Source organism: Xenopus laevis, chromosome 4S (assembly GCF_017654675.1).
Source record: "Xenopus laevis strain J_2021 chromosome 4S, Xenopus_laevis_v10.1, whole genome shotgun sequence".
Taxonomy (NCBI): domain Eukaryota; kingdom Metazoa; phylum Chordata; class Amphibia; order Anura; family Pipidae; genus Xenopus; species Xenopus laevis.
Window position 1 is genome coordinate 118,060,862 of NC_054378.1, and position 27,947 is coordinate 118,088,808.

The 27,947-nt window shown below is 41.4% G+C and overlaps 1 protein-coding gene across 1 annotated transcript in view; it reads right to left on the reverse strand.

Moving 5' to 3' along the window:
* The window catches only part of LOC108715046 (copine-9), a 216,969-nt gene that overhangs the window by 21,893 nt on the left and 167,129 nt on the right, over window positions 1-27,947 (reverse strand). Inside the window, exons 9-16 of the mRNA XM_041561758.1 lie at window positions 20,804-20,867; window positions 16,571-16,674; window positions 12,045-12,149; window positions 7,590-7,631; window positions 4,819-4,894; window positions 2,987-3,040; window positions 2,540-2,601; window positions 972-1,018 (exon numbers count right to left, since the gene is read on the reverse strand). Of these exons, the coding sequence (XP_041417692.1) occupies window positions 972-1,018; window positions 2,540-2,601; window positions 2,987-3,040; window positions 4,819-4,894; window positions 7,590-7,631; window positions 12,045-12,149; window positions 16,571-16,674; window positions 20,804-20,867 (554 nt within the window). The remainder of the gene's footprint in view (window positions 1-971; window positions 1,019-2,539; window positions 2,602-2,986; window positions 3,041-4,818; window positions 4,895-7,589; window positions 7,632-12,044; window positions 12,150-16,570; window positions 16,675-20,803; window positions 20,868-27,947) is intronic.

The window sequence follows — 27,947 nt, forward strand, 5'->3', positions numbered from 1 at the left end:
TCTTTAATGTGTTATAACAGTTTTGCTAATGAAAGTAAATTGCCCTTTAAACTGCTAGTCGCAATTCTCCCAAGAGACCTGCATATCTTAAATAGTTACAATAATTTCTTTGCTTATCTTAAATTGTTATCTAAGTGCAGCTGCTAGCTGTTCTGGGCTCTCTACCACAAAAGGCTTTTATTTTAATTAAGCTTCAGAAACGTTGTATTTTTTTTCTGGCATCAGTGCAGGAGATCAAAACAGGACCATTGGGAGGTATGTCCAAAGAATATTATTTTCTTCCGCCCTTAACTCTTTCTTCATATCCCAGATGACACCCCCATTCTTGGCAGGGACACATATATGTGAATGATATCATGGTGCAATAGGTGCTCCATTTGGAGCCTTTAGTTGTTGGTGGGGGCAGCTGGATGTTGTAGTTTAGCAATGAGTGCTGGGCCGAAGGTTGTGTAGCCATTACATATTAAATCAGAGTTATTATTTATGAAGCTTTTCAATGTCATTGCAATATGCTGGGGCTATAAAATAAATGAAAGCAGAGAGGGATTGGAAGTGTATTAGACAAATTCCCTTTTTGCTTTCAGTAATGAGTTTTTGCATCAGACGACTGAAATAACTTTGAGTTTGAAGGCCTGGGGATGATAAACATTTAAATGCATCTTCTACAACAGGACTTTCCTATACACGCCTTCCAGAAATAGACTGGTCTCAAGATCTGCTGCCACACGTCTGGGAGTCAATTGAGCAGGTTTATTAAAGGCAAAGCAGGAATGAAAGTCATCAGTAACTCCACATTCAGAGCTGGCCCTCTACACCAACCTGTGCCTAAGAGTTATCATAGCAACCAAGCCCGTCGTATTCCCACCCCCCCAACACATAACTTATGTTATTTTCAGGTTTCTGAGAGCCCACAATTAATTGGAATGGAGGGGAAAACTTGCAGGGAGGAAAAAATAGCTCTCCATACTCACCGTTCGATGCTGTAAAATCAATGGCCACTGTGAAGTTTAATTGCGTCCTAGGAAAAAAAAAAGGAGAGAAAAGTAATAGCAGAATCTCCGTCTATTTCCTTGGCTGGCTGTGAAGAGATGGCTGGATAATTCCCCAGCTTGTACACTCTGACAAATTGAATGCAATCAAATGATCCTCAGAAAAGCAACGTTCCCTCTGATCCGACAAGTGAGTGCTTCCATTGTGACTCATTAGGGCTCTGCTGCTGAAGTGAAAGGGACCAGGGTCCCACCATGGGGCATAGTAGGGTTTGTTCATACAAATTTAACTCAAGTCACTTAGACAAGGTCAGATGAGAAAAATGTACAATGCCGTGACTTATCAGCTCAGAACTGTGTTCAGGTGGGTCTTACAAGGTGCCACATTCCACAACCTGTAACCCTATGCCACTTTAAGGAGAACTTAAGCTTAACTAAAGAAGTAGCTAGAAATCCTGTAAACTATGTTTTATGCTTCTGTACCAGCCCAAGACAACCAAAGCCTTTTAGCAGTAAAGATCTGTATCTCCAAAGATGCCCCAGTAGCTCCCCATCTTCTTTTCTGCTGATTCACTGCACATGCCCTGTGCTGCTGTCACTTACTGAACTTAGGGACCCACTCACAATATACAGTACACATAGAATAGAAATGTCACAATATAAGGCTGATTAGTAATTAATACAGATAATTACTACATGGCAGCACAGAAACCAGTGCAATTAGCATCAGAATTTAATAATCAGCAAACCTGTAGCATCAGCTTATATTACAGGGGAACCTCATTTTCTGCTGGATAATTAGTGACGAGCCCTAAGCTTAGCTTCTCAACAGCCAATCAGAGCCCACTGAGCATGTGAGTGTCACAGACACTTTCCAAGATGGTGACCCCCTGTGACAAGTTTGAAGTCCTGGATCATTGCTGCTATTGACAAGCTGAAACTTTAGGCTGGTGCAATAAGTTCACTATATATAATAAGGCATTTTTAGCCATATTAATTTTTAGGATTTAGTTCTCCTTCAAGTTATGTTAGATTCCCAAACTGTGCACTCATAACTTACCCTGGAGCCATGGCCCACCATCACCAAACTCTTGGTTCAAGTGCCACCCACCATTAGGGCTGAAACAAGGGATAGACAGGGTCCTAGGGCACAACTTGAGGGGGTGCAATTTGGGTGGGGGAAGGTAGTTCCTAACACTTCCTCTCTGCATGGATCACTGGGGATGGGGGTACTGGTGTGAGTTGTGGAGGGTGGCAGCTGTGGTGAAGTCCGTCAGGTCTGGCAGTGTGTGGCTTCAAACTAGCAAACCAATTGCAAATTATCTCAGAATATCACTCTCTACATCATACTAAAAGTTATCTCAAGGACGAACAACCCCTTTAAGCAAAGGAATAATACATGTTTGGATGGGTTTCTCCTTTAAATGAATGTGTGTGTATATAAGGGAATAAGACACATTTATCTCTATTGCTAGATGTGTTTGTTTCTCCCAGGCTCTATAATGCACCTCACCAAGGCCATTAAACAGGGAGCTCAGGAAATGACTTACCCTCCTTTGATATAATCTACAAATGTGTATTCTGATTCAGCCTTGAAGGACAGGAGAGTCACCTGCAAAAGGAGATATAAAGGTCTCTGAGGAACATGATAAACATAATAACCATAATCATAAAGCCACTAGACACTTGTTGCTAAATATAAACTGTATTTGTGTCTCCCAGATACACTGCTACTTCTCATTAAGGTGATAGTAATCTCTTAGTTAGTGGGATGGGTCCAGCCCACAGGCTCTTTTATAACCCTTAGACCTTGGGTAAGGTCAATGGGAGACAAGGTTACTTCCATCTTGGTGGGTGGCAAGCAAAACATTTGCAATTGCCACCTTGGCAGGGTCTAAGCCATTCAGGCCAATGGAGGGGCTATTGATACCATTTTGCCATCTGAATAATTTCTCAGCCAGATCTTATGACTCTAAGTACAAAAAAAACATACTCACTGTTCCAGAATTTATGTATTTCTTCTTTTTGCACTTCTTTTTTGGATTTAGCACCTACAGAGAGAGGAATGACAGATCAAGGATGCCCCTGTCGGTCAGCTGCAACACCAGCGCATTCATCTTCATTAGTGACCGGTGTGACGCATTCATCACCATTGCAACAGAGCTCCTACCTGCAAGTCCCCTGCACCCACGCTTACACAATTACAGTGACACACTGCATGGCACACACAGCAGGGAGGATAATGAGATGGAACTGACAGTTGATATTGGGGATGTCCAACCTGCAGTCCATTAGCTAGGATAGCCCCGTCATATATATTCACTTCGGATGATGAATGGCTATTAATTTACATGCATTCTGCATGGCTGCATAAATCAATGCGGATGGCAGCATACATCCTTTATATGAAATGAGCGCTGCAGGCTTCCTAACTCTACCTGTTGCTGAGCTGCACCCTCTGACAGCTGGTGCTGGCAGTTGTAGTTCAGCAAATAAGACTGCATTTGGACACCAGCTATGCCTCAGCCTAAAATGACTGGGCGCATTTGATATACGTGTTCCTAAAAGACTCCTCTTTTTACTTTCTGTGGGGCATAATTTATCTGCAGCTTTTAGTGAACAGCATACGGCAGAGGCATGAGAGTTCCTAGAGGTGTTAGCCATCTGCCTAGGAGAGAGCCGTCGGGGCCTGAAAACTTACTGTTACATGCATAATTGCCACAATTGCTCCCAAAGGATGTGGTTGACTTTAAAATAATGATTTCCCCTATTTATAAACAGGCATCCCTAGCATTTATTGTTGCTTTAACACGATTCAGGATATGAGCACTCGGATATTCATTCTCTACATACTGCAAGTGATAATGATAATGTACCCTTAACTGGAATAATATTCCTTTAATGGGATGGTGTCTGTTTCGCTAGTAAAAAAAAAAACTTACCCCAACCCCCTGGCCCAGCATGGCTTATATACCAGAACAGATTTTGTGTTATAGGCTGAGGTACTCATTTGGTTAAAATAAGTCATGTTGGAGTATGGGACCTGCAAGTACTGATGGGTTGGGGGTATGAATTATAAAGTATAGGTGTGTAGGGGACTGATAAATTAGTCTCCCAGTATGATTTAGCAGACAGTCCCCTAGTGTTATAGACGCCTAACTGGGTCCTAAAATACAGTTAGGAGCAGGGACATATTCCTGCTTAAAGCTATGCCTCTTGGTGTTCACAATAGTGACCTGTAGATGGCACTGTGCTAAAGTATAAAACCCTTGATATCCATGTGCTCAGGGTTCATCTTGTGCTGGCTCAGGCCTGAGCAGGCAGGCAGAGCAGAAGTGGAACCTAGACAGGTCAGGTCTAGTAAAGATAGACTACTCACCTTAAGAGGTAATTTTAGGAGTGACAGATAGACAGGCTATTTAGCTGTGCATCTTGAGGCTCCTCCGAGAATTGTGAATGGGATTATGATCCCAGGTACTAATTGTACAGACCTAGGGATGTGAGGTTCCCCTCAGGTTCCACTTAGGGAAAAGGCAGAAAGCTGGGTGTATCCTGAGCTGCTGTTGTGTACATTGTCCCCATCCCTGTGGGGGTCAGCTACTGAGCAAAAGGTGCTGTGAGTATATGCCTATCCACTGTTGATGTATGATTCTGCTTGTCCTGTATGTACACTCCATTGAGGATTGTATTGTTCAATAAATATGTTCATTGGTTAAGTTATAAGAACCACTGGTGCCCAATTATTGCACCTGAACCAAGTTACAGTTACACTACAATTTGTTAGTGTTAATTTGCCTTAAGAAACACACAACAAAAGCAAAGTCCTTACCTCGTAAACGCTGAACTGACTCTGGCCTCGAGATAACTCTCTGTAGCTTGTAGTGAACTCCCCTATGAAGTCATGGCTGAAAAACAATTCACCTGGTATTAACTCATCCCCATACTGGCCATGTAAAATGGATTTTGCAGGAGCAGAACAGGCTTTTCCCCCTCGTGTGATACTTGTATGTCCCGGTTGTGCCCAGTGTGACTGCTCATTAATTAGAAGCACAGTTGAACTTTGTGGGTGCTACAATACCAGTGCCAGTTTTAAGGTGCCCCATAGAGCCACTGCTATACGTGTGATGTGAATTATGTTGGTAAGATTTTGCTCTGGATTTTTTACATTGGCATTGAAATGTGACAAAAAGTGTAACAGACAAGGCAAGTTTTCAGTTACTGACAGAGAAGTAAAAGGCAGCAAGCACAGTATGAACTTAGGTCCCCATAAAGATGGAGCAAAGTCTTTTCTCAAATGACAGCACACCTGATTACTGTGCCTACTGTATCCACCTACCTAATGTGCCTCCTGCATTTACTGTACTTACCTAATGGGCCTACTATCTCTACTGTACCTACCTACTGTATCTATGGTTTCTACTCAAGTGCCTTCTGCATCTTCTGTACCTACCTAATGGGCCTACTATATCTACTGTACCTACCTACTGTATCTACGGTATCTACTCAAGTGCCTTCTGCATCTTCTGTACCTACCTAATAGGCCTACTATATGTACTGTACCTACCTACTGTATTTACCCAACCTACCTAATGTGCCTCCTGCATTTACTGTACTTACCTAATGGGCCTACTATCTCTACTGTACCTACCTACTGTATCTATGGTTTCTACTCAAGTGCCTTCTGCATCTTCTGTACCTACCTAATGGGCCTACTATATCTACTGTACCTACCTACTGTATCTACGGTATCTACTCAAGTGCCTTCTGCATCTTCTGTACCTACCTAATAGGCCTACTATATGTACTGTACCTACCTACTGTATTTACCCAACCTACCTAATGGGCCTACTATATCTACTATACCTACCTACTGTATTTACCCTACCTCCCAAATGGGTCTACTATATCTACTTTACTTACCTACTGTATCTACGGTACCTTCTTAATGTGCCTCCTGCATCTTCTGTACCTACCTAATGGGCCTACTATATCTACTGTACCTACCTACTGTATTTACCCTACCTACCTAATGGGCCTACTATATCTACTGTACCTACATACTGTATCTACAGTATCTACTCAATGTGACTCCTGCATCTTCTGTACCTACCTAATGGGCCTACTATATCTACTGTACCTACCTACTGTATTTACCCTACCTCCCTAATGGGCCTAATATATCTACTTTACTTACCTACTGTATCTACGGTACCTTCTTAATGTGCCTCCTACATCTTCTGTATCTACCTAATGGGCCTACTATATCTACTGTACCTACCTACTGTATCTACGGTATCTACTCAATGTGCCTCCTGCATCTTCTGTACCTACCTAATGGGCCTACTATATCTACTGTACCTACCTACTGTATTTACCCTACCTCACTAATGGGCCTACTATATCTACTGTACCTACCTACTGTATCTACAGTATCTACTCAATGTGCCTCCTGCATCTTCTGTACCTACCTAATGGGCCTACTATATCTACTGTACCTACCTACTGTATTTACCCTACCTCCCTAATGGGTCTACTATATCTACTTTACTTACCTACTGTATCTAGGGTACCTTCTTAATGTGCCTCCTACACCTTCTGTATCTACCTAATGGGCCTACTATATCTACTGTACCTACATATTGTATCTACGGCACTGACTTAATGTGCCTTCTGTATCTGATGTACCTACCTACTGTTCCTTCTGTGTCTGATGTACCTACCTACTGTATCTATTTTACTTCTCAACTGTTCCATTTGTATCTACAGCTCCTACGTACTGTATCTACTGTACCTACCTACTGTATCTACTGTACCTACCTACTGTATATATTGTACCTATTGACTATTGACTGTGCTATCTGTATCTAATGCACCTACTTACTTTAATGTATACTTCTGTATATACTGTACCTACCTATGGTGCCTTCTGTATTTATTGCACCTATCTACTGCATCTACTGTACCTACCTACTGTATCTATTGTATCTATTGACTGTGCTATCTGTATCTTATGCACATACTTACTGTATTTACTGTCCTACCTACTGAGTCTCCTTTATCTACTGTACCTATCTACTTTGCCTTCTGAATTGTACCTACCTACTGTATCTATTGTACCCACCTACTAAATCTACCTGCAATACCATTTTCCTGGAACATGACTGAATTTGTGACTAAAAGATTAATGAAAAAGTGCAGATTTGGTGCATTTATTGCCAGGACTAGGCAGGGTCAAGGTCTAATCTTTCCTGTAACTTGTGATAGGACTGAAACTTACAAGGCTTGCAGGGGTATGTTCACATTATACTTAGTGTGCAGGGACCAATGGTCAGGTTGGGCACTGCTGTGGGGGGGTCTCCACTAATTATATAGTATACAGCCCCATGATTTTTAATGAAGGCCATGTTAGAATCCTAAACACTCGTTACTACTGTAGCAGTCAGTAGCTCCAGTATATTTCTGCCACTCTTTTAATTACTTTAGGGGCCTGCTGAAGATGCAATTTTGAAAAGTCTGTGTGTTGGGTGATAGAACCCATGTAAAAATGAACAATATATATTAAATAAAAGAATGGTTACAGAGGAATGATCACAGACTCACCTTCCTCCCCTGTCCCAGTCGTACACATCCACTTTCACTGTCCTGTGAAATGAAACAGAATTACAGTCTGTATAAGTGACAGTGCCCCTTATATGTTTGTTCATACTAATACATATTTACACCTTTGCAGGATAGTCATGCCAATGGAAATGTATGCATTTCTGTATATCTTTATTTATATATCTCACATACATTGCAATAAACAAATATAAATATGCACAAACGATACAAAACAGTCGTCCTTGATCCACAGAGCTTGCACTCTAAGTTATGTGTAATGATTACTATTTTGGGACAGAATCTTGTAATATTCATAAAATCCTAGGTCTGCATATTACTTGATTTTAACTGCAAATGGTGTAATATTCTAACCAGCTTGCACTAATAAAGTGCTGACTACATCAGTCATGCAGATTTTAGGGATGATTAGAATTTTGTGGGTAATGCCAAGATCATGCCACTTACATATACAAACGCTCTATACCTAGAGAATCAAAGGGCATCCCCAAAGGCAACACTGACTGATTGTATGGGACAAATTGTCCCTGATTAAAAGCGACTCGTGCTGAGCAGGCAGAGGCCCCGCAGGCTCTGTAATTCCTGATTAGCTGACAGATTTCCCCAGGGCTTGATTATGGACATTTAGGGGGTATCCTGCAGCACCCTCCTCTTGTGCTCTAACTATCCTCTGCTACTGCTCTTTTCCAGTTATCCTTCGCCACACAACAAGATGCCTATAGTCATTTCCCTATAGTGAGCCCTGACACACACACAGCATGAGGAGCATGTCCATCTTTTGGTCCACCAGTGGAACTGCAAATTCCACAAACAACTATCGGCAGATACTGGGAGTATTTATTACGAGAGATCCCTGATTTATGTACTTTTCTCCCGTGGACTGGGTTCAAAACCTCCCTACATTTCCAGGCCACCCTTTCTGCTTTACTCCAAACCTGTGAGCTATAAACGAAGCAGCACACAATTAAGGTGGCTATAGACGTGCAATAGGTGCAATATTGGACGAATGAACGGACGTCCCCATCTCCCAACCTACCACTAACCTTCAGTTTAAATAAAGTAGTAAAAGAACAGATCAGCCGATGTTCTGCCCCTGACAGCAATCGTACGATAGTTATGTCCGACAAAAGCTGGTGACAGTCTCCCACTGAAAATCATCTGATCGGCTATACATGCAGAGATATTATCGGCAACCGACAGAAATTTTCTAACCTGTCTGATTGACTGAACGACCGATTGACATGGCACGAAAAATGTCGGGACAATCCACACGAGGTCTGAAAATCGTACGAATCAAAGATTCGTACGATTATATCTGTACATCTATGGCCAGCTTAAGGCTTAGCCTTAAAATGTTGCTGCATAGAACAGATTGCCAGAAGTATCCAGGTCCCTGCCTGCCCAACAACTCATTCCCAAATTGAGGATATTAATATGAATTTTATCCTCCCTTTGCTGTCGTAACAGCCTCTAGGCTTTCTACTAGTTTTCTAGATCCACGGATATTGCCCTCCATATCCTCCAGCATGCTCTTTATGGCCTCCAGCTCTCGATCTCCCAAGACCTCTTTGTGCGACATCGGTTTTCAATAATAATCTGATCCCCAAACTTCTAAAATAGTGGGTAACTGGTCCACAGGGAAGACATTTTTGGACAGTGCCACATTAGATGTTGTTGAGGCTGGGCATTCATGTTGCAGATCAGACGTGGTGCACAGTTGCTGCTCCAATTCATCCCACAGATGTTCGGCTGGGCTGAAATCAGGTCTCAGCACTTGGCAGTCCCTTTCTGTGACTTTGTGTGGCCTACACCTTCATGACTGAACTGTTACCGATCCTACATATTTGCTCTTCAGACGGCCTTATTTAGCCTACCTTTTATCTCCTTAATACACAGCAAACATGGCATCCCTTGTAAGTGATTAGTCCTCATTTGTATGGAGGTATTCCCTCTTAGATCTTCCCCGGCTTCATTCCATCACTGCAAATGTTCCTATTGAAGCACATGAGCATTCATCATTTCTGTCGACACATCAGATACCCTCGTTGAGTCCGTCACTCACTATGACATTCAATTGTCATGGATATTTCTTCCGTTTGCATTCCAGATACACCCATTCTATATCCATTTTATATCTGTGACAGTCCCAGAGCACCTCAAAGTCTCATCTCAGGGAAGGCATGGCTGGTCCCAGAATTACATACCGAGAGGGCTACTCTAGTTGCCTGGTAACCGAATAGAGTTCTACTGACCAGCTCTGTGGAAAATAGCTTAGTGATGAAATTACATTTGGAGTGAAAACGCATGTGCCGTGCTAGATATTCTAGGAACTGTGGTTGAATTGCTACATGAATATCTGAATCAGCTGCACTGAGTCTGGGCCCTGTATAACAGAAAGAGGTGCAGCTCTGCAATGCCTAGGAACATGGCAACTGCTATTTCCATTGAGACAGATATTCACTGGTTACACATTTGCAACTTGCTTGTGTAGATATGAACCGAATGCTGTTGACATTAATGTTGGCCAGATGTAAGAATTTTATCGCCCAGGGAAATTTATTGGCTGCAAGACAAAACAGAGCCATACGACCCAACTAGGGAACAGCATAGATCATTATATTTGCATACTTGGTGTTGCACACAGCCAATCACAGGAAGGAGGAGAGTTCCCTTAATATTCCATGATTCTGCAAAATTCGACATTTTCAGAGGAATAAGCATTCCCTGGCCTATTCCCCTACCAAACTTGTCTTCTCCCCAGAGCTCAATATTGATCAAAAGCTTTTCTTGCTCCTGAGGGCCAGCTTTATGCAAATCCTATTTCCATCACTTTTAAGCCCAATACTCTCTGTATCCTCTCTTCCTTTCTGTCCCCAAAGCTGTCAAATATCTTATCCCCCACCCCTGTCAGCACTGGCTGAATCCTCTTTTATCTCCTAGGGCCTTCTCTGACCAAAGCTATGAAAAAATGCAGCCTACCCATCCCTTTGCCTAAATTGTTAATGGTGCCAAAACTTCCCAAATCCTCTCTCTCATTCTCTTTTTACTCCCACTGTTTAATCTCCCCCCCCCAGTCCAAGACTATTCTCTGGTCCTCTCCCATTAATTAAAATCCATCTCTCATTCTTTCTGACCCACTGATGCTTAAATTCTCTCATGCTCTGGTCCCTCCAACTACTTAAGCCTTCTCTGACCTAAAACTCTGCCCTGGTTCCTCCCACTGCTTAATTCTTCTAACTCTCTGGTCCAAGGCTCTGCTCTGGTCCCTCTCCCTTAAACCCACCTTTTTCTGGCCCAGGATATGTCACTGGTCCCCCTACTGAGTAAACCTTCCATTCTCTGGATACAGATTTTACAGCTCTAGTCCCTCCTTAAACTCCCTCTCACTGACCCTGCCACTGCTTAAACTCCCTGTCTCTCTCTGTCTCAAGATTCTGCTCTGATCCCACTTTAAGGATAAGTAAACCTTAAGTGAATGTAAAATTGATGGAGCTGATATTCTAAGAACTTTTGCTATGTACATTCATAATTTTTTTTAAAAAAATCCAAGATATTAAGGGATACATGTACTGTTAATGTGAATGAGTTTTGTTGCAACATTGCCTCCTGCTGGTGAGTTTCTGACAATTCTGGCCACCAAGTAGTCAAGGAAGTTGTCAGGAGAAAGAAAGTGGCTGCTCTGATGTTCTTCTGCTTAGGAAAGATTTGAGAAAGGTTACTATTTTTTTTCCTAAGCAGAAGAACATCAGACAGGATCCTCTCTCATCCTACCAATCACACATCGAAAAAAGCACCACTGCCCCAGGTTCAAGGCACTTTTACACAGCAACCAAAGCTAATACTACATTTTCATTTTCGTGATAGTTCTCCTTTATGCATTAGTCTGTATTATCTAATCTAATTGCCATTTGTTTGGGTTGACCCCTCTGATGGGATTGGGTTTTATTTAGGTTTTGTTTATAGCTTTGCATTAAATGGGAGAGATGGGGAGGTGGAAGAATTGCAAATCTAATGGAAAGGGAATACAATCCAGGCAGCAGAGAATATTACAGTATAATGATGATAGGGGCTAATAAGTAGAGGCTGCCATTTATAGCATATTTAGCAATGAAAGCAAAGTGTGGGTGGAAAAATCCTAAAGCAGGGGATGGGAATACAGAACTGCTTTAAAATTCCATTTTGCCGCAGAGGGATTTCACCATCAGTATAGGTAGGGTTCAGGGGGACGATAGTCCCAGGGCAGTAAGGTTAACACTTCTTAAAAATTCTGGAAAAATCGTGGAACAATGACTGAACTGATAAACCAATGTTTTCATATGTTTCAAATAGTCAAACCTCGAAAGAGGTCTTGAACTGAAAAAGCTGACAACCACTGTTCTATGTTTTAATTTCACGGCAAGGCAATAACCTTCAGAATGAATACTGGGGCTCCCGGACCTGTCATAATCACCGTTGCACAACGCTCGCACAGGGATGGTGAACGGCTGCCATACTGGGTTCAGCGTGTTCTTTATCACTTCTGTCTTGTGGCAAATGGTGAATCTGCAATAACAAGCATAAAAACCAGTAAAAAAAAATATTATTTAGACCAATGATAAAAACCCTAGAGTGACTCTTTAACCATTAGCAGAACATTTAAATGTTTAATTTTACCCAGATTTATACATATGTCCCTAAGTGCTCCTTTTATAGGCTGAGCCTGATAATCTCACAAGAATCTGGGACAATTCAGCTCATGTTTTCAGGCACTATAACCTAAGCTAAAATATGACACATGTACTGTATATACTGAGCTACTGTGTAATTGCAAAGACGAGAGCAGGAGAGGCCACAGGGAGATGGTTATGTGTAATGTAAATAGTGGGCACCTCTGGATTTCTGATGGGGAGTCCACTAGGGAACGTGAGAGCCTTTCAAGTAGCGAATGTCTCTTGGCGGTCTCACAGCACCGCGGCTGAAGTTTATATGCTGCAGCTGTTTCAGTAGTGTTCTAATTACTTTACATAAGGGGGCCCTGCTTAAAGGAGAAGTAAAGCATAATTAAAGAAATAAGCTAGAGATGTTGTACATTATGTTTTATGTTTCTGTACCAGCCCAAGGCAACCACAGCCCTTTAGCAGTAAAGATCTGTGTCTCCAAAGATGCCCCAGTAGCTCCCCATCTTCTTTTCTGCTGATTCACTGCACATGCTCTGTGCTGCTGTCACTTACTGAGCTTAGGGACCCACTCACAATATACAGTACACATAGAATAGAAATGTCCCAATATAAGGCTGATTAGTAATTAATACAGATAATTACTACATGGCAGCACAGAAACCAGTGCAATTAGCATCAGAATTTAATAATCAGCAAACCTGTAGCATCAGCTTATATTACAGGGGAAGCTCATTTTCTGCTGGATAATTAGTGACGAGCCCTAAGCTTAGCTTCTCAACAGCCAATCAGAGCCCACTGAGCATGTGAGTGTCACAGACACTTTCCAAGATGGTGACCCCCTGTGACAAGTTTGAAGTCCTGGATCATTGCTGCTATTGCCTCGTGCAATAAGGAACTAAAAAAATGTTTTTGCTGCATACCTCCCAACATTTAGAAAATAAAAAGAGCAACAAAAAAGGTCAACATTTTTTTGACCATGTCCTTTTTTGTGGCCACACCCCCTAATAATCCTTTTACAAAATTCGTCCGGTTATGAAAGTCTGAACATATTTCTGTGTTTTTTTTTTACAGTTATTACAGTTTTGCTAATCAAGGTGAATTGCCCTTTAATCTGAGTCTAACTTCTCCCAAGAGACCTGTTATCTAAATTGTTACAATTTCTTATTTGCTTATCTCAAAATTGTTACAAAAGTCTCTTATTTGAACCTCTTGGCTGTTCTGGGCTCTCTGCCAAAAGCCAGTTAAGTTACAAACATTTTTTTAGCTGTCCAGTGCAGGAAAAATCGAGACTTTGCTGTACAAACGCGGGTCTGCGGGCTGAGCTGTCAAAAGAGGGACTGTCCCGCTGAAAACGGAACAGTTATGAGGTATGTTGCTGCACAATGCATGAGCTCGGTTATCTTTTTTCCATTCCCTTGCATATACAAATTAGGATTCAGATTTGGTTCGGTATTTGGTTGAATCTTTCACAAAGTATTTGGGGGTTTGGCCCAAATCCATGTGCCCATGGCAATATTGCTTACACAAGGACCCCCTCCAATTAACCCCCAAGAGGCTGATGTTTTATGCAGTACAGCCTTTTCTTCCCAGCACACAACTCCCACCACCTGTCAATCAGTCTGCATGCTTGTCACTTATCTACTATTAAAGCCTCCCTTCCACTTCTGTTCCCTCCCAAGTCTTTTCTGCCTTCCTGTATTTATGGGTAAGGCCACACTGGGTGCGTTTTGGGGAGATTTTGTCGCCTGGCGACTAATCACCTCGTCTTCTGAGCAACTATCTCAGTGAGGCAACTTCGGGCGACTATAGAAAACGCATCGCCACGTGTGCATTAGCGCAGGCGACTTTTCATTATAGCCTATGTGAAAACACGCTGAGGCAGTTCGGGGAGATTGTCACTCAGAAGACGAGGCGATTAGTCGCCAGGCCACAAAATCTCCCCGAATCTCCTCGTTTGAACTAACCCTTAGGGCTCTTACTCACTGGCGTTCTGACCTGCGCTCCCCTGCGTTCCGTTTTTTGGCGTTCAGCCGCAGGGGAGCGCAGGAATAGACGCATGTCATTATTTCAGATGGGGCTGTACTCACTCAGGCGCGTGTAGGCGCCGAACGCAGGTTGAGACGCAACATGCTGCATTTTTCCTGCGTTCGGCGCCTACACGCGCCTGAGTGAGTGCAGCCCCATTTGAAATAATGACATGCGTCTATTCCTGCGCTCCCCTGCGGCTGAACACCAAAAAACGGAACGCAGGGGAGCGCAGGTCAGAACGCCAGTGAGTAAGAGCCCTTAGACTGCCTGCACTTGTGCTTGCAGCTGTAAATGAGGCTTCAGATGTCATAAGCAACCTCTGGCATAATTATGATCAAATAATATTGTTTAACATGTGCCCCCCATGCTGGGGTGAAAAAGCGCATCGCTAGCATCAATTTTTTTAAAGTAACCCAGAGGGATAATAAACACAAATGCATGGTAAATATGGTCTCTGAGAAAGACACCCGTGACATTAAAAATATCCTTTCATTTTCCTGAATTCCAACAACTAGGAGTTTACAGTCCTAAACCCCAGTAAATCCCGTTTTATAATTAGAATTTTAATCTCACATTCAATTGATTGAAATGCTATGAATGATGGTGATGATGGGGAATTATATGGGTGATTATATTCTCACACACATTTGCTAAAGAAAAAAAAGTAGTACAGAATAAGAATTACACATGCTTTCCCCTGACGATACACTGGATTCACAGTAGCTTATGAATAGGTAAACAGTAGCAGTGAATAAATAGGTTTCTATCCCCTTTAAAGGGATACCGTCATGGGAAAAAATTTTTTTTCAAAACGCATCAGTTAATAGTGCTGCTCCAGCAGAATTCTGCTCTGAAATCCGTTTCTCAAAAGAGCAAACATTATATTTAATTTTGAAATCTGACATGGGGCAAGACATATTGTCAGTTTCCCAGCTGTCTCCAGTCATGTGACTTGTGCTCTGATAAACTTCAGGCACTTGTTACTGCTGTTCTGCAAATTGGAGTGATATCACCCCTCCCTTTCCCCCCAGCAGCCTAAAAACAGAACAATGGGATAGCAGGTCCCTAACACAAGATAACAGCTGCCTGGTAGATCTAAGAACAGCACTCAATAGTAAAATCCAGGTCCCACTGAGACATATTCAGTTACATTGAGTAGGAGAAACAACAGCCTGCCAGAAAGCAGTTCCATCCTAAAGTGCTGGCTCTTTCTGAAAGCACATGACCAGGCAAAATGATCTGAGATGCACCTACACACCAATATTACAACTAAAATAAAATAAACATTTGCTGGTTCAGGAATGAAATTTTATATTGTAGAGTGAATTATTTGCAGTTTAAACAGTGTAATGTAGAAATAAAAAATACATCATAAAAATCATGACAGAATCCCTTTAAGGATCCAATTAATTATTTTACTTTATGCAATTTAAGTTCTTTGATTCATGTACATATTTTAACTTGATCCATATTCATAGATTCCACATTTTACCACTAGGTGGATCATGCAATAATACTACCCGCAGAAAACACATGGCTACATATATCAAGAAACCCTTCCTTCTATGCCAAGGGAATGATGGATAAAAATGTACTTTTTTGGCACAAGAGTTGGATGGTTTATGTAAAGTTGCAGATAATCTGTTGGGGTGTAAATTCTGCAGTCTTTACTTCCTGTGACCCGAGCAGGGCCAAGTTGACCGGGCGCAAGCCTGGCCCTGATTGGTGAGAGCTACAGAGGGCAACCCTACATGGACTAGGGGTAGGCAAAAGACCCTTAATAAGTACCTGCTGAGCACCCCCTTATCGTTGCGCCCTAGGCAGGTGCCTCTTCTGCCTACCCCTTGTTCCAACCCTGCTGTGACCTGCAACTAATAGAATCATCTTGGCACTCACATTTTTAGGGGCTGTTGGGAGTTTTAGCATCCCATTTTACATTCTATAAATAATGAATCGCCTTTAGGGACTTCTTATGGCTAGAATCAGACCTGTGTATATTTTAAATGTTTAAGCGACAATCTGATTGACCCATGTTCTAATGGCATGAGGTTGTTGAATACAGACATAGATAAGTCAAGAAGATGTGACTTTTGTGCAGAGTCCACCAATGTAAATGTATGTATAAATATTCAATGATAATGGTAATTATTTCCATGTTGTGATGTCACTACTGATTGATTATAAGCTAAATAAAAACAAGATATACAGTATATAAATATATATGATATATGATACATAATATTCTTACTCTGAAATGTATTGTCAAGCAGTACTTACGTGCCATCCTCATTGCTGCGGTAAAAGACCAGAAAGGGATCTGATTTGCCAAAGAAATCTTTTTTGTCCAGTTTGTTAGCGCACAGCTGCATAGTGACAATGTCCTGTGGATGGAGCAAAGGAGAGGGTTAGTTCTGCTGGATCCCATGATATGCCAAGAGATACATACCCTGGGCAAATGAACCCATAACATCCAATCAGTGATTAACTTTGCTCTAACAGCTGCAGGCAGTAAAATTCAAAGGAAAATGTTGATTGGTTGTCATGTGTTATGCTGCTCTGGGCCAAATTGGACCTGTGTTAGTAAATTAGCCAGGATTAAAGTTGTGAGGACCCCGTCACTACAGCCTCAATGCACAGAATAAAATTCAGGATTGTCCACTCCCAGCAAGATTCAGGGAGTTGTAGTTTAACATAAGATGGTAGGGCTGCAGGTTGGAAATCCCTAGGGTATGTACAGAAAATATCTAACAATTGCCATATGTCCTTTGTACTTTTAGCTAAATTGTTGCAGCAGAGGGCCTAATAATGCTAGGGGTTGTTTAATGCAAATGCCATTTCTGCCCAACCCTAAAAATGGCCTTGGGTTTTAAAGCAGGGATTCAGTGTAGAGGGGATCAAAGTCAAGGTAGGAACAGATTTTGTGCCTCGTTTATCCATCATAAGTATAAGGCCCATGTTTGGTTGGGTGCACTCAAAAAGCCCCTGCATTGAACATGTATTTTCCAAGAGGACAAACTCCACCTTATCCACCTTAACCCTTGCTTGTGTGGGCAGTAAAGCTGCACTGTTGTGAGGACACTCCTAGGATGAACAATAGCTGATACAGTATAATACATGTCTGAATCTTCTCTGTTGGGGCAGTTGAGACATTAAAACAACTAGTTGAGAAACTCTACTGTAATTACAGATGCCTCTAGTTCTAGTAACCCACATCAACAAATCAGCAGTTGCTGTTCAAAAGTAATACTTGAGTGGCTGCAATGGGTAACTAGACTAGAACCACTTTTGTGCCTGTTATTACATTATTCCCAAGGGTCAGTATCCTGCACTTAAATTGCTTTTATACAGGAGCCTCACTCATCCCCTGCGGCTCTTGTGAGTGAAATAGTATGTCAGAGGCGCTTTGGCTCCTCTGTATTAGACAAGAAAACTCATCCTTCACAACAGGGCACCAACGTTAGAGAGACAGGGGTAAAAGTGCTGCTTTATGGAGTCTTCTATTTTATGAAGGTTTTAAATGAGAAGGAGAGGCTGAAATGAAGTAAGCTTTGTCAGAAAGGTCTATATAACTATACCAGTAAACCCTCAAAGTAAAGTTGCTCCGAGTCCTCTGAAGAAACACAACATTTCTTTCCTTCTATTGTGTACACATGGGCTTCTGTATCACACTTCCTGTTTTCATCTTAAACCTCCAGGGCTAGGGCTTGAGCATGCTCAGTTTGCTCCTCTCCCCCTCCCTGCTGTAATCTGAGCCCAGAAGGGAGAGAATCAGGCAGGAAGTGATGTCATACCAAGCTAATATGGCAGCTGCTATCCTAAACAAACAGAAAGAGCTTCTAGAGCTGTTTACTCAGATATGTTAAAGCAATCTGCAGAATAAATATAGTGTTATATCTTGCACTATTGTGGCTAATCTATTGGCAATAAACTGCTTTGGTAGCTTTCCTTCTCCTTTAACACTCTTATCAAGAAGAAAAGAAGTATAGCTGTCTTATCTGACTCTGACCTATCCTCTCCTGGTGTCTTTCAGGTTCTGGCATGATAGAGATGGCTTGTGGCTAACCATCTGTTGCCATCTTTGGCTTAGGCCATGCCTGCTGTGAAGGTGACATGGGAAACAGTGATAAAAAATGGCACTTAACAATTGTTTAAATCAGAACACAAGACAGGGTATGGCAACCTTCAACTAAACTACAGGATTGTGTGTTAAGACTCCTTAAAACAGTGATTCCCAAACAGAACCTCCTGTAGGCTACCAGTCCACATAGGGGATACCATATAGCCGATCAGAGCCCTAATTTGGTACCACCGTGAACTTTTTTCTCTTAACATTTGAATGTGGCTCATGGGTAAAAAAGATTGGGGACCCATGTCTAAAAGCAATCATCCCCTGGTATGATTGCACCAAGCCTTATAGGCCAAGATATAAAACCAAAGCTGACTGATGAACCAAGCTGGTGTGGCATGTTGAAAATTCCTTTCCTCAGGAAGGAATTGTTTTACAGTTTCAAACAAATGGTCTATCTTACATAATTTACTTTGCAAAGGGATCTAAACCATGCATGCATCAGTTAGGTAAGGGGCCACCTAGGTAAACCAGTACCAATGGAATTTGGAAATGTAGAATATAGATGGCTGCCACTAAACTTGTTGACGATCAAGGTGTTAAAGTAACAGTAACACCAAAAAATGACAGTATAATTTAGTTTTGACCTGCACTGGTAAAAATGGTGTGCTTGCTTCAGAGACACAACTATAGTTTATATCAAAAAGCTGCTGCGTAACCCTGGGGGCAGCCATTCAAGCACAGGATACACAGTAGCTAACAGATAAGTACTACTATAGTTTATATAAACAAGCTGCTGTGTAGCCATGGGGGCAGCCATTCAAGCACAGGATACACAGTAGCTAACAGATAAGTACTACTATAGTTTATATAAACAAGCTGCTGTGTAGCCATGGGGGCAGCCATTCAAGCACAGGATACACAGTAGATAACAGATAAGTACTACTATAGTTTATATACACAATCTGCTGTGTAGCCATGGGGGCAGCCATTCAAGCACAGGATACACAGTAGATAACAGATAAGTACTACTATAGTTATATAAACAAGCTGCTGTGTAGCCATGGGGGCAGCCATTCAAGCACAGGATACACAGTAGATAACAGATAAGTACTACTATAGTTTATATAAACAAGCTGCTGTGTAGCCATGGGGGCAGCCATTCAAGAATCCCATTGTATACTACACATTGTATCTGTTATCTGCTGTGTATCCTGTGCCGTTTCTCCTTTTTCAGTTTTAAATGGCTGCCCCCATGGCTACACAGTAGCTTAGTTATATAAATTGTTGTAGAGTTTCTGAAACAAACCCACCTGTTTTACCAGTGCAGACAACAGTACATTATATTTTCATTTCTTAAAAAAAAAGACTTTAATTTTTGGGTGTTATTGTTCCTTTAATATTCTAGATGGGGCCTTACAAATGCTTTTGTATAGGGAAAGAATGACCATCTCTTCCCGTGAATCTTTTAATATAGACATCATTTTGGATTTTTTTTCTGCTGAGTGGCACTGATTGCTACAGCTAGGGTTAGCCATCAAAGATTTGCCAACACATTAAGGGCATACATAGCCAAACTATTTTTAAATCCCAAGTTCATAGCCTTGCATTTATCAAAAATGAATCTCATCTGTCAATTACACTCCCAATTTTTTGTGGTTTAAAGTAGGGACAACAATTTCCAGGGGCAAGGGAAAGGGACAGAGGACAATATCAACACCCAGATTATCCTTGGAAATTAGGAGCAACTGTTAACAACTGGTGTGTAATGTAGATAATAGATACCATTATAGCCTGTGACATCTTTAACAGACGCTTAGGGACCCATTCACTTAGCTCGAGTGAAGGAATAGAGGCAAAATACTTAGAATTTCAAAGTGTATTTTTTGGCTACTTCGACCATCGAATGAGCTACTTTGACCTTCGACTTCGAGATTCGAACTAAAAATCGTTCGACTATTCGATAGTTGAAGTACTGTCTCTTTAAAAAAAACTTCGACCCCCTAGTTCACCACCTAAAACCTACCGAGGCCAATGTTAGCCTATGGGGAAGGTCCCCATAGGCTTCCTATCATTTTTCTGGTCGAAGGATAATCGTTCGATCGATGGATTAAAATCCTTCGAATCGTTCGATTCGAAGGATTTAATCGTTCGATCGAACGATTATTCCTTCGATCGTTCCATCAAACGAATTTCGCGAAATCCTTCGACTTTCATATTCTAAATCGAAGGATTTTAATTTGGCAGTCGAATATCGAGTGTTAATTAACCCTCGATATTCGACCCTAGGTAAATTTGCCTCTTGATGTTCAATATGGGGTGTCAGGTTGTGTCCTGTTGACTAACCTATAGAATGAATATCACAGACATAGGCAAGACCCCACACAACATGCTTCCCTTAGTGTATGCTCTATTATGATTTGGTAAATGTATCTAATACAAACCCGACAATTGCTGAGTTCTTCGGCTGATAAGATAATGGTACCACATTTCTTTCCCGGAATCCCCCTGAGAGAGACAGAGACAAAATAAGAAGAAGAGGCAAATTGAAAACATGGTCATTTATCACCAGGGACAGCTGATTTCTCTTCCTTATAAATACACGGGCAGGATGACAGATTGAGGTCTAGGCACGTTTGGGTGCAGAACAGATGCAATTACTGCCTGCATAGGTAGCCCCTACAAGGTTCACCGTTGCCCCTTTAACACTTGTTACAGGTAAATGACAACAGGAGTTGTATAAATACAAAGCAATTCCAGAGATCCTACAGGGACTGGACCTCACCGAACAAGCGGCTAAAACACTCGCTATTAGATTTTATTTGAGATGGTCTGTTTCATCCTCACTTCATTTAGCCTATTTCTCTGAAAGGGATAAATACATCTCACTCGTAGTTGTAGAATAAATACTTGCGACCTTTTGATACTGATCACTGGGGAAAGGATAAAATTAGCCTACAGACCCATCTGCCTCCCCCCCAACAAGTTACATGGAATAATCTCTTCTTCTTCTTAGCACATCCTTGCCTGTATTGTCCCAATGTATATCTATACAGTCACTTTAGGTAGGAACATGATCTGTCCAATGTTTTAAACCAGGGGTGCATCTATCCGGAATCAAGGTAAGAACCTAGCCTATGCAGCAAAAAGCAGCCCCATATAAATTGATACATTTATTTGATCCATTTCTTATCTTTGTCACTGCTGAGCAGAATCTTAGAGTTTGGAATCTGCACCTGGATCTAGAGTCCTGCACGGATCCATTTTTCGAAACCTGTACCCTCAAACCGAACACGCAATTTGACTAGCAGGTTCCTATGAATCGACCGGCCAATAGGCCAGGGGGAAACGCGAAACCGGAAGTGCCCTTGCTTTTTGACCGGAAGTGATGTCACTCCTGTGCTGAATCTTCCCAAAAAAAATTAAAAACAGGAAGAACTACAAGGGAGGGTGGGAAGGATCAAACCCGCACCTTTGTTGGGTACCCTGCCCGGATATCCGTGGACTGCCCACAAGGCCAAGGTATTACCCGAAAACCCGACCACTTTGCGGGTATTCTGAGGGTACCAGACCCGACGCAGGCCTCTACCAGGATCAATGAGCTGCCAGACTCGAAGACAAGCACATTAAACTTTAAACTTAAATTTCAAGAAAACGGTAAAAAATAAAAGATGGAAAGCAACTGAAAAGAATCTTTGCGCCTGGTGTCGAATTAAGGATAATTTGCAGCAGAGTACTGCGTCTACCTGGTCTGTTCCACCCAACACGTAAATATTTATTATTTTGTACCTTGGACGGGGTACAGGAGCAGAACCTTCAGGATTAAAACTGTTTTGGGATAACGATACCACAACCAGTGGGAATAAAGTGACTGTACAGTGAAAAGAATCTTTGTTTATGGTGAACAATATGAAAACAACTGAACTGAAAAAAAGTGTTTGGAAGGTGAACAACCCCGTTAATGTAGAGGTGCAAGATTAGGGTACCCCTTGCAAAAATTGCACCAGGCTCTGTATAGCTTGGATATTGTATAAAGGAAACATTTTCTCACTATGCGCAACATGGAAGAGACAATATTCTCTATATTTGTATGAGGGTTTTTTTTTTTTTTTTTTAAAAATGGATATTAACCAAAAAATAAAATTCTGCCTAAAAATGTAACCAACTTTCCAATATACAATGGTTTAAATTTGTTTGAATTGCTATTAATAGCAGTGTCTGTCTGTCCCCTTACTTTTATTAGGCATACTGTAATTTTTTAAAACTTTGGTCCATGGGCTCTTTAGCTGAACTACAGATTCTAGCTTGGCAATTACAGGCATCAACTATCACAGGCATTCTGTGAGTTGTAGTCCAAAAGTGGTTGAAAGAAATTGGAGATCACCACCAGTAATTGTCCAATTTATTCAATGGTATTCATCTGGCCAATCATCTACTGGTCTGGTTGGAACAACTTTTGGAGCCATACAAGCATTACATTTTAAAGATATGCCATAGTAGGAGTCAGTTATAGAGTAAGACCACTTTGGGCCTTGATCTGTTCTGAAGACCAAAATATGCATCTAAAGGTGGCCATAGACGCACAGATAATGTCGTACAAAACAAATGTTCGTCCTATATTCGGTGCGTGTATGGTGGGAAAAGAGCCGACCGATATTGGCAGAAGACTTGTATATCGGTCGGCTCGTCGATTGGGCTGGTTGGAAAATTTTGATCGGGTGCTTTTGAAGGAACACAAACATTGTCCATTGTTTTAGTGCTGAATCGTCAGATACAGGTACCATTCTATTGTTTCTATCGAATTCTATCGATTCAGCTCTACACATGTGTATTGAAACAAATGATCTTTCTTGGAAAGATCTTTTCCAAGAAAGATCGTAATTGTTACGTCTATAGCCACCTTAACCCTTTACCAAATGTCCTAGTGCCCTTTTTTACTGTGCGGGTGCTATAGCAGGGGAGTATATATAGAGGAAGGAGACCCTGCGGCTGCAGGGGGGCCCAGGATGTATAGGGGCCCCATGAGGCCCTAATTCATACACAGTTTCAATAAACATTTACTAAAACAAGTCATCCAAAATAAAAACTACTAAATATTTTGAAAATTAATTTGCTGTGGGGCCCAGTAATAACTAGGGATGCAATGAATCCAGGATTGGGTTCAGGAGTCGGCCAGAATTTGGTCTTTTTCAGCAGGATTCAGATTTGGCCGAATCTTTCTGCCCGGCCAAACCGAATTCTAATTCTAATTTGCATATTTAAATTAGGGGTAGGAAGGGAAATCGTGTGACTTTTTGTCACAAAACAAGGAAGTGAAAAATGTTTTCCCCTTCCATATTCAAAATAGGATTCAGTCGACCATTCGGCCGAATCTTTTGCGAAGGGTTCGGCCAAATCCAAAATAGTGAATTCGGTGCATCCCTAATAACAACTGCTAGTGATCCATTAGCACAAATCATTAGACCATAATGAATCGCCATCCAGCTAATCTATCCAGTGCAATATAAGGACGATGACTTGTTTGGTTGCTCTGTAGTCATTGCAGCTGGAAAACTACTCAGATCAGGGCTTTTCCCAACGTCGTTCCCCCGTGGGTTACAGACTGAGCAGACTTTTAGGATTTTGCCCGAAGATCACAAATCATTAACTTCCGATGAGAACAAGTACATGTCAATAGCAAGGGTGACTTTGTCCTCATATGGATTAATTCATTAGTGCTTGCTTGTATGGTGGGTAACACATGCACAGTTAGTCTCTGATGACTAGACACCTTCTCTAACGGATAATTACATCTGACCTTATTTAGAATGTATTAATTAAGGGGCTCTTAATTAAAAAAAAAACGATGGTTGATGACCATGTAGAGTAAATTGATTAAAGGAAATTGAAGGTATGGGTAAAGCTGATGCGTTTTATGGCCCCCAGGAATTGCACAGAGGCTGGGCCCCCAAACCAAAGAAATAGATGTCCAATCTAGGACCCTCCAGCTGTTGTTGATCTACAATACAGTGAATTTGCAGCTGTTTATGAATATGTGTTTTAGAGATGCTGGAACTGCCCTTCTGTAATGCACACAGCTAGTCCCTATCTGATACACCTTCAGAAACTTTTTATTATCTCCTAAAAAAAACATATTTTTTTCATAATAGAGGAAATGAAGAAAGTGGAGTAAAGGGAAAGGGAATAAAGAAATCGCCATGGTTTCAGTCATGCAGGTAAAAGTATCCCCAATCATTAGGGGCTTTGCAATCTTGTAATTATTAGACTTTATGCATCAACATTTACTGCTGTTTGTAAGGAACAATAACACATATCTGCAAAGATACAGAAACAAACTTCATCTGAATAATGATGGTATATGGGTTTGACTATGCAACATTATTAATAAGGGGTACAAGAGACAAAGCTGTCTATAGGGTAAACTAATACAGGTGGCTGGCATTGTAGCAAATAGCAGGTCTCACACTTTAAAATGTATTTATGGTATATGGTGTTATCTCTGCAACATTATAAATATGACATACAAGTGACAGAGCTCTCTGAAAGGAGTAGAAATATGGAGGGGTTATCTCTGACCTCATCTATGGAGGAAAACAGATATATTAAAGTATATTAAAGCAAATTGTCTCTAATCTAGGGTTTCCAGATTTGTAAATCTGAAAAATGAGTCTAAACAGGGAGCATGAATAAAACATATTTATATGTCACCCACTGCAAAGCACTAAGTTTCATTCATGGGTGTTGTACATGCAGGACGTGGGCATTCTCTCACCTGCTCTCTACTATGTGCAAAGATTTGGTGCAGAATAAGTATAAGCACAGAATCAGTGTATACATGTGCAGGTAAATTAAGAGAGTACCTGGTTGTGTGCAGATGTATAAAGAGAGTGCCTGGTCATGAGAAGGTGTATAGAGAGAGAGAGAGTACCTGGTCATGTGCAGGTGTATAAATAGAGCACCTTGTCTTGTTCGAGTGTTTAGAAAGAGCATCTAGTCATGTGCAGATGTATAGGGAGCAGGTGTATAGGGAGAGTACCTGGTCATGTGCAGGTGTATAGAGAGAGTACTGGGTCATGTGCAGGTGTATAGAGAGAGTACTGGGTCATGTGCAGGTGTATAGAGAGAGTACTGGGTCATGTGCAGGTGTATAGAGAGAGAACCTGGTCATGTGCAGATGTATAAAGAGAGCACCTGGTCATGTGCAGGTGTATAGAGAGAGTACTGGGTCATGTGCAGGTGTATAGAGAGAGTACTGGGTCATGTGCAGGTGTATAGAGAGAGTACTGGGTCATGTGCAGGTGTATAGAGAGAGTACTGGGTCATGTGCAGGTGTATAGAGAGAGTACTGGGTCATGTGCAGGTGTATAGAGAGAGTACCTGGTCTTGTGCAGGTGTATAGACACCTGAACATATGCACACATTTGCTACTCCAGGGAGGTCAGCTATGGGCCCTATGATAGAGCAAGTAAATTATTTTTCTGTGATAGTAGCTGTTAGTGAATGGCAAACAAATCCAAAAATAAGATGCCCAGAGAGTGGGCAAATAAAAAAACTTGTCTCTTGGCACAAATCATAAGGATTAACTTGCGTTTCCTAAATTAGCATCTTATTAGCATTTCTGTTCCGTGCCCGCGCCAGGCTATACATTGTGTATACACAAATACATTGTTTGACAGATCATTATAAGAGAGAGGGAGGAAAGGTAGAGCAACACGCTGAGACTGGCATTTTGAGGCACACTGGCCTAATGAACGAATCCAAGAGAGAGAGAGAGAGACAAGCAGAACTATATGCCCCATAGATGAGAAGCAGTGGCAGCTATTACAGAAGACATGAGTTTCGCTGCAGAAAATAAAGGATCAGAAATCTCGGAACCTCCTTTAGCCAGTGAGGCTGTGACACAAACACACAAGGGTTCCTTTCCAATTACAAGGTCCAACATTAGATGCCGTGTGCCCAAGTGCACCAAACTGCCAGTTCTGCTTGCGTAGGAGAGACAGCTGCACGGAGATGTGAATTCTGGCACAAGGGTGATCTGTATGAGCAGGTGGTAATTGCAGGGTTCCCACTGCATGTTGTGCCAACTCCACTATGTAGTTAACTCAATTGTGCACAAACGCTGGATCACACCCTTGACTGCCCAGCTCTTATTACTCTGAGCTGCTTCTCAGTGGGACCCCACTATGTATGGAGTTCAGGGCAGTGGCAACTGTTTCTCTCCAACTTCTTTTTAATGAACTATAAAAAGGCAGTTTCTTCTTTAAAGGGATCCTGTCATCGGAAAACATGTTATTTTCAAAACACATCAGTTAATAGTGCTACTCCAGCAGAATTCTGCACTGAAATCCATTTCTCAAAAGAGCAAACAGATTTTTTTATATTCAATTTTGAAATCTGACATGGGGCTAGACATTTTGTTAATTTCCCAGCTGCCCCCAGTCATGTGACTTGTGCCGCCATTTTAGGAGAGAAATACTTTCTGGCAGGCTGCTGTTTTTCCTCTTCAATGTAACTGAATGTGTCTCAGTGAGACATGAGTTTTTACTATTGAGTGTTCTTAGATCTACCAGGCAGCTGTTATCTTGTGTTAGGGAGCTGTTATCTGGTTACCTTCCCATTGTTCTGTTGTTAGGCTGCTGGGGGGAAAAGGGAGGGGGTGATATTACTCCAACTTGCAGTACAGCAGTAAAGAGTGACTGAAGTTTATCAGAGCACAAGTCACATGACTTCAGGCAGCTGGGAAATTGACAATATGTCTAGCCCCATGTCAGATTTCAAAATTGAATATAAAAAAATCTGTTTGCTCTTTTGAGAAATGGATTTCAGCGCAAATTTTTTTTTCCCCATGACAGTATCCCTTTAACAGAGGTCCTTTCTAATAGGTGACCCTACTACTTCAGTGCTTTCTAATTGGGACAAGTTATGTTGCCCAGAGGTTATGTTAAAATATATTTTCAAAAGCGATGGTTCACCTTTAAGTTAAACTTTAGTATGTTATAGAATGGCCAATTCTAAGCAACAATGTAGGTCTCTATAAAAAGATATTGCATAAAACAGCTCATGTGTAAAATCCTGCTTCGTGTAAATAAACCATTTTCATAATAATATACTTTTTAGTAGTATGGGCCATTGGGTAACCCTAAATAGAAAATTGCCCCTGGGATCATACGATTCACAGTGCACACAAACATAGTTACATAGTTACATAGTTAGTTACATAGTTAAATTGGGTTGAAAAAAGACAAAGTCCATCAAGTTCAACCCCTCCAAATGAAAACCCAGCATCCATACACACCCCTCCCTACTTTTAATTAAAATTCTATATACCCATACCTATACTAACTATAGAGTTTAGTATCACAATAGCCTTTGATATTATGTCTGTCCAAAAAATCATCCAAGCCATTCTTATAGTCATTAACTGAATCAGCATCACAACATCACCCGGCAGTGCATTCCACAACCTCACTGTCCTGACTGTGAAGAACCCCCTACGTTGCTTCAAATGAAAGTTCTTTTCTTCTAGTCTAAACGGGTGGCCTCTGGTACGGTGATCCACTTTATGGGTAAAAAGGTCCCCTGCTATTT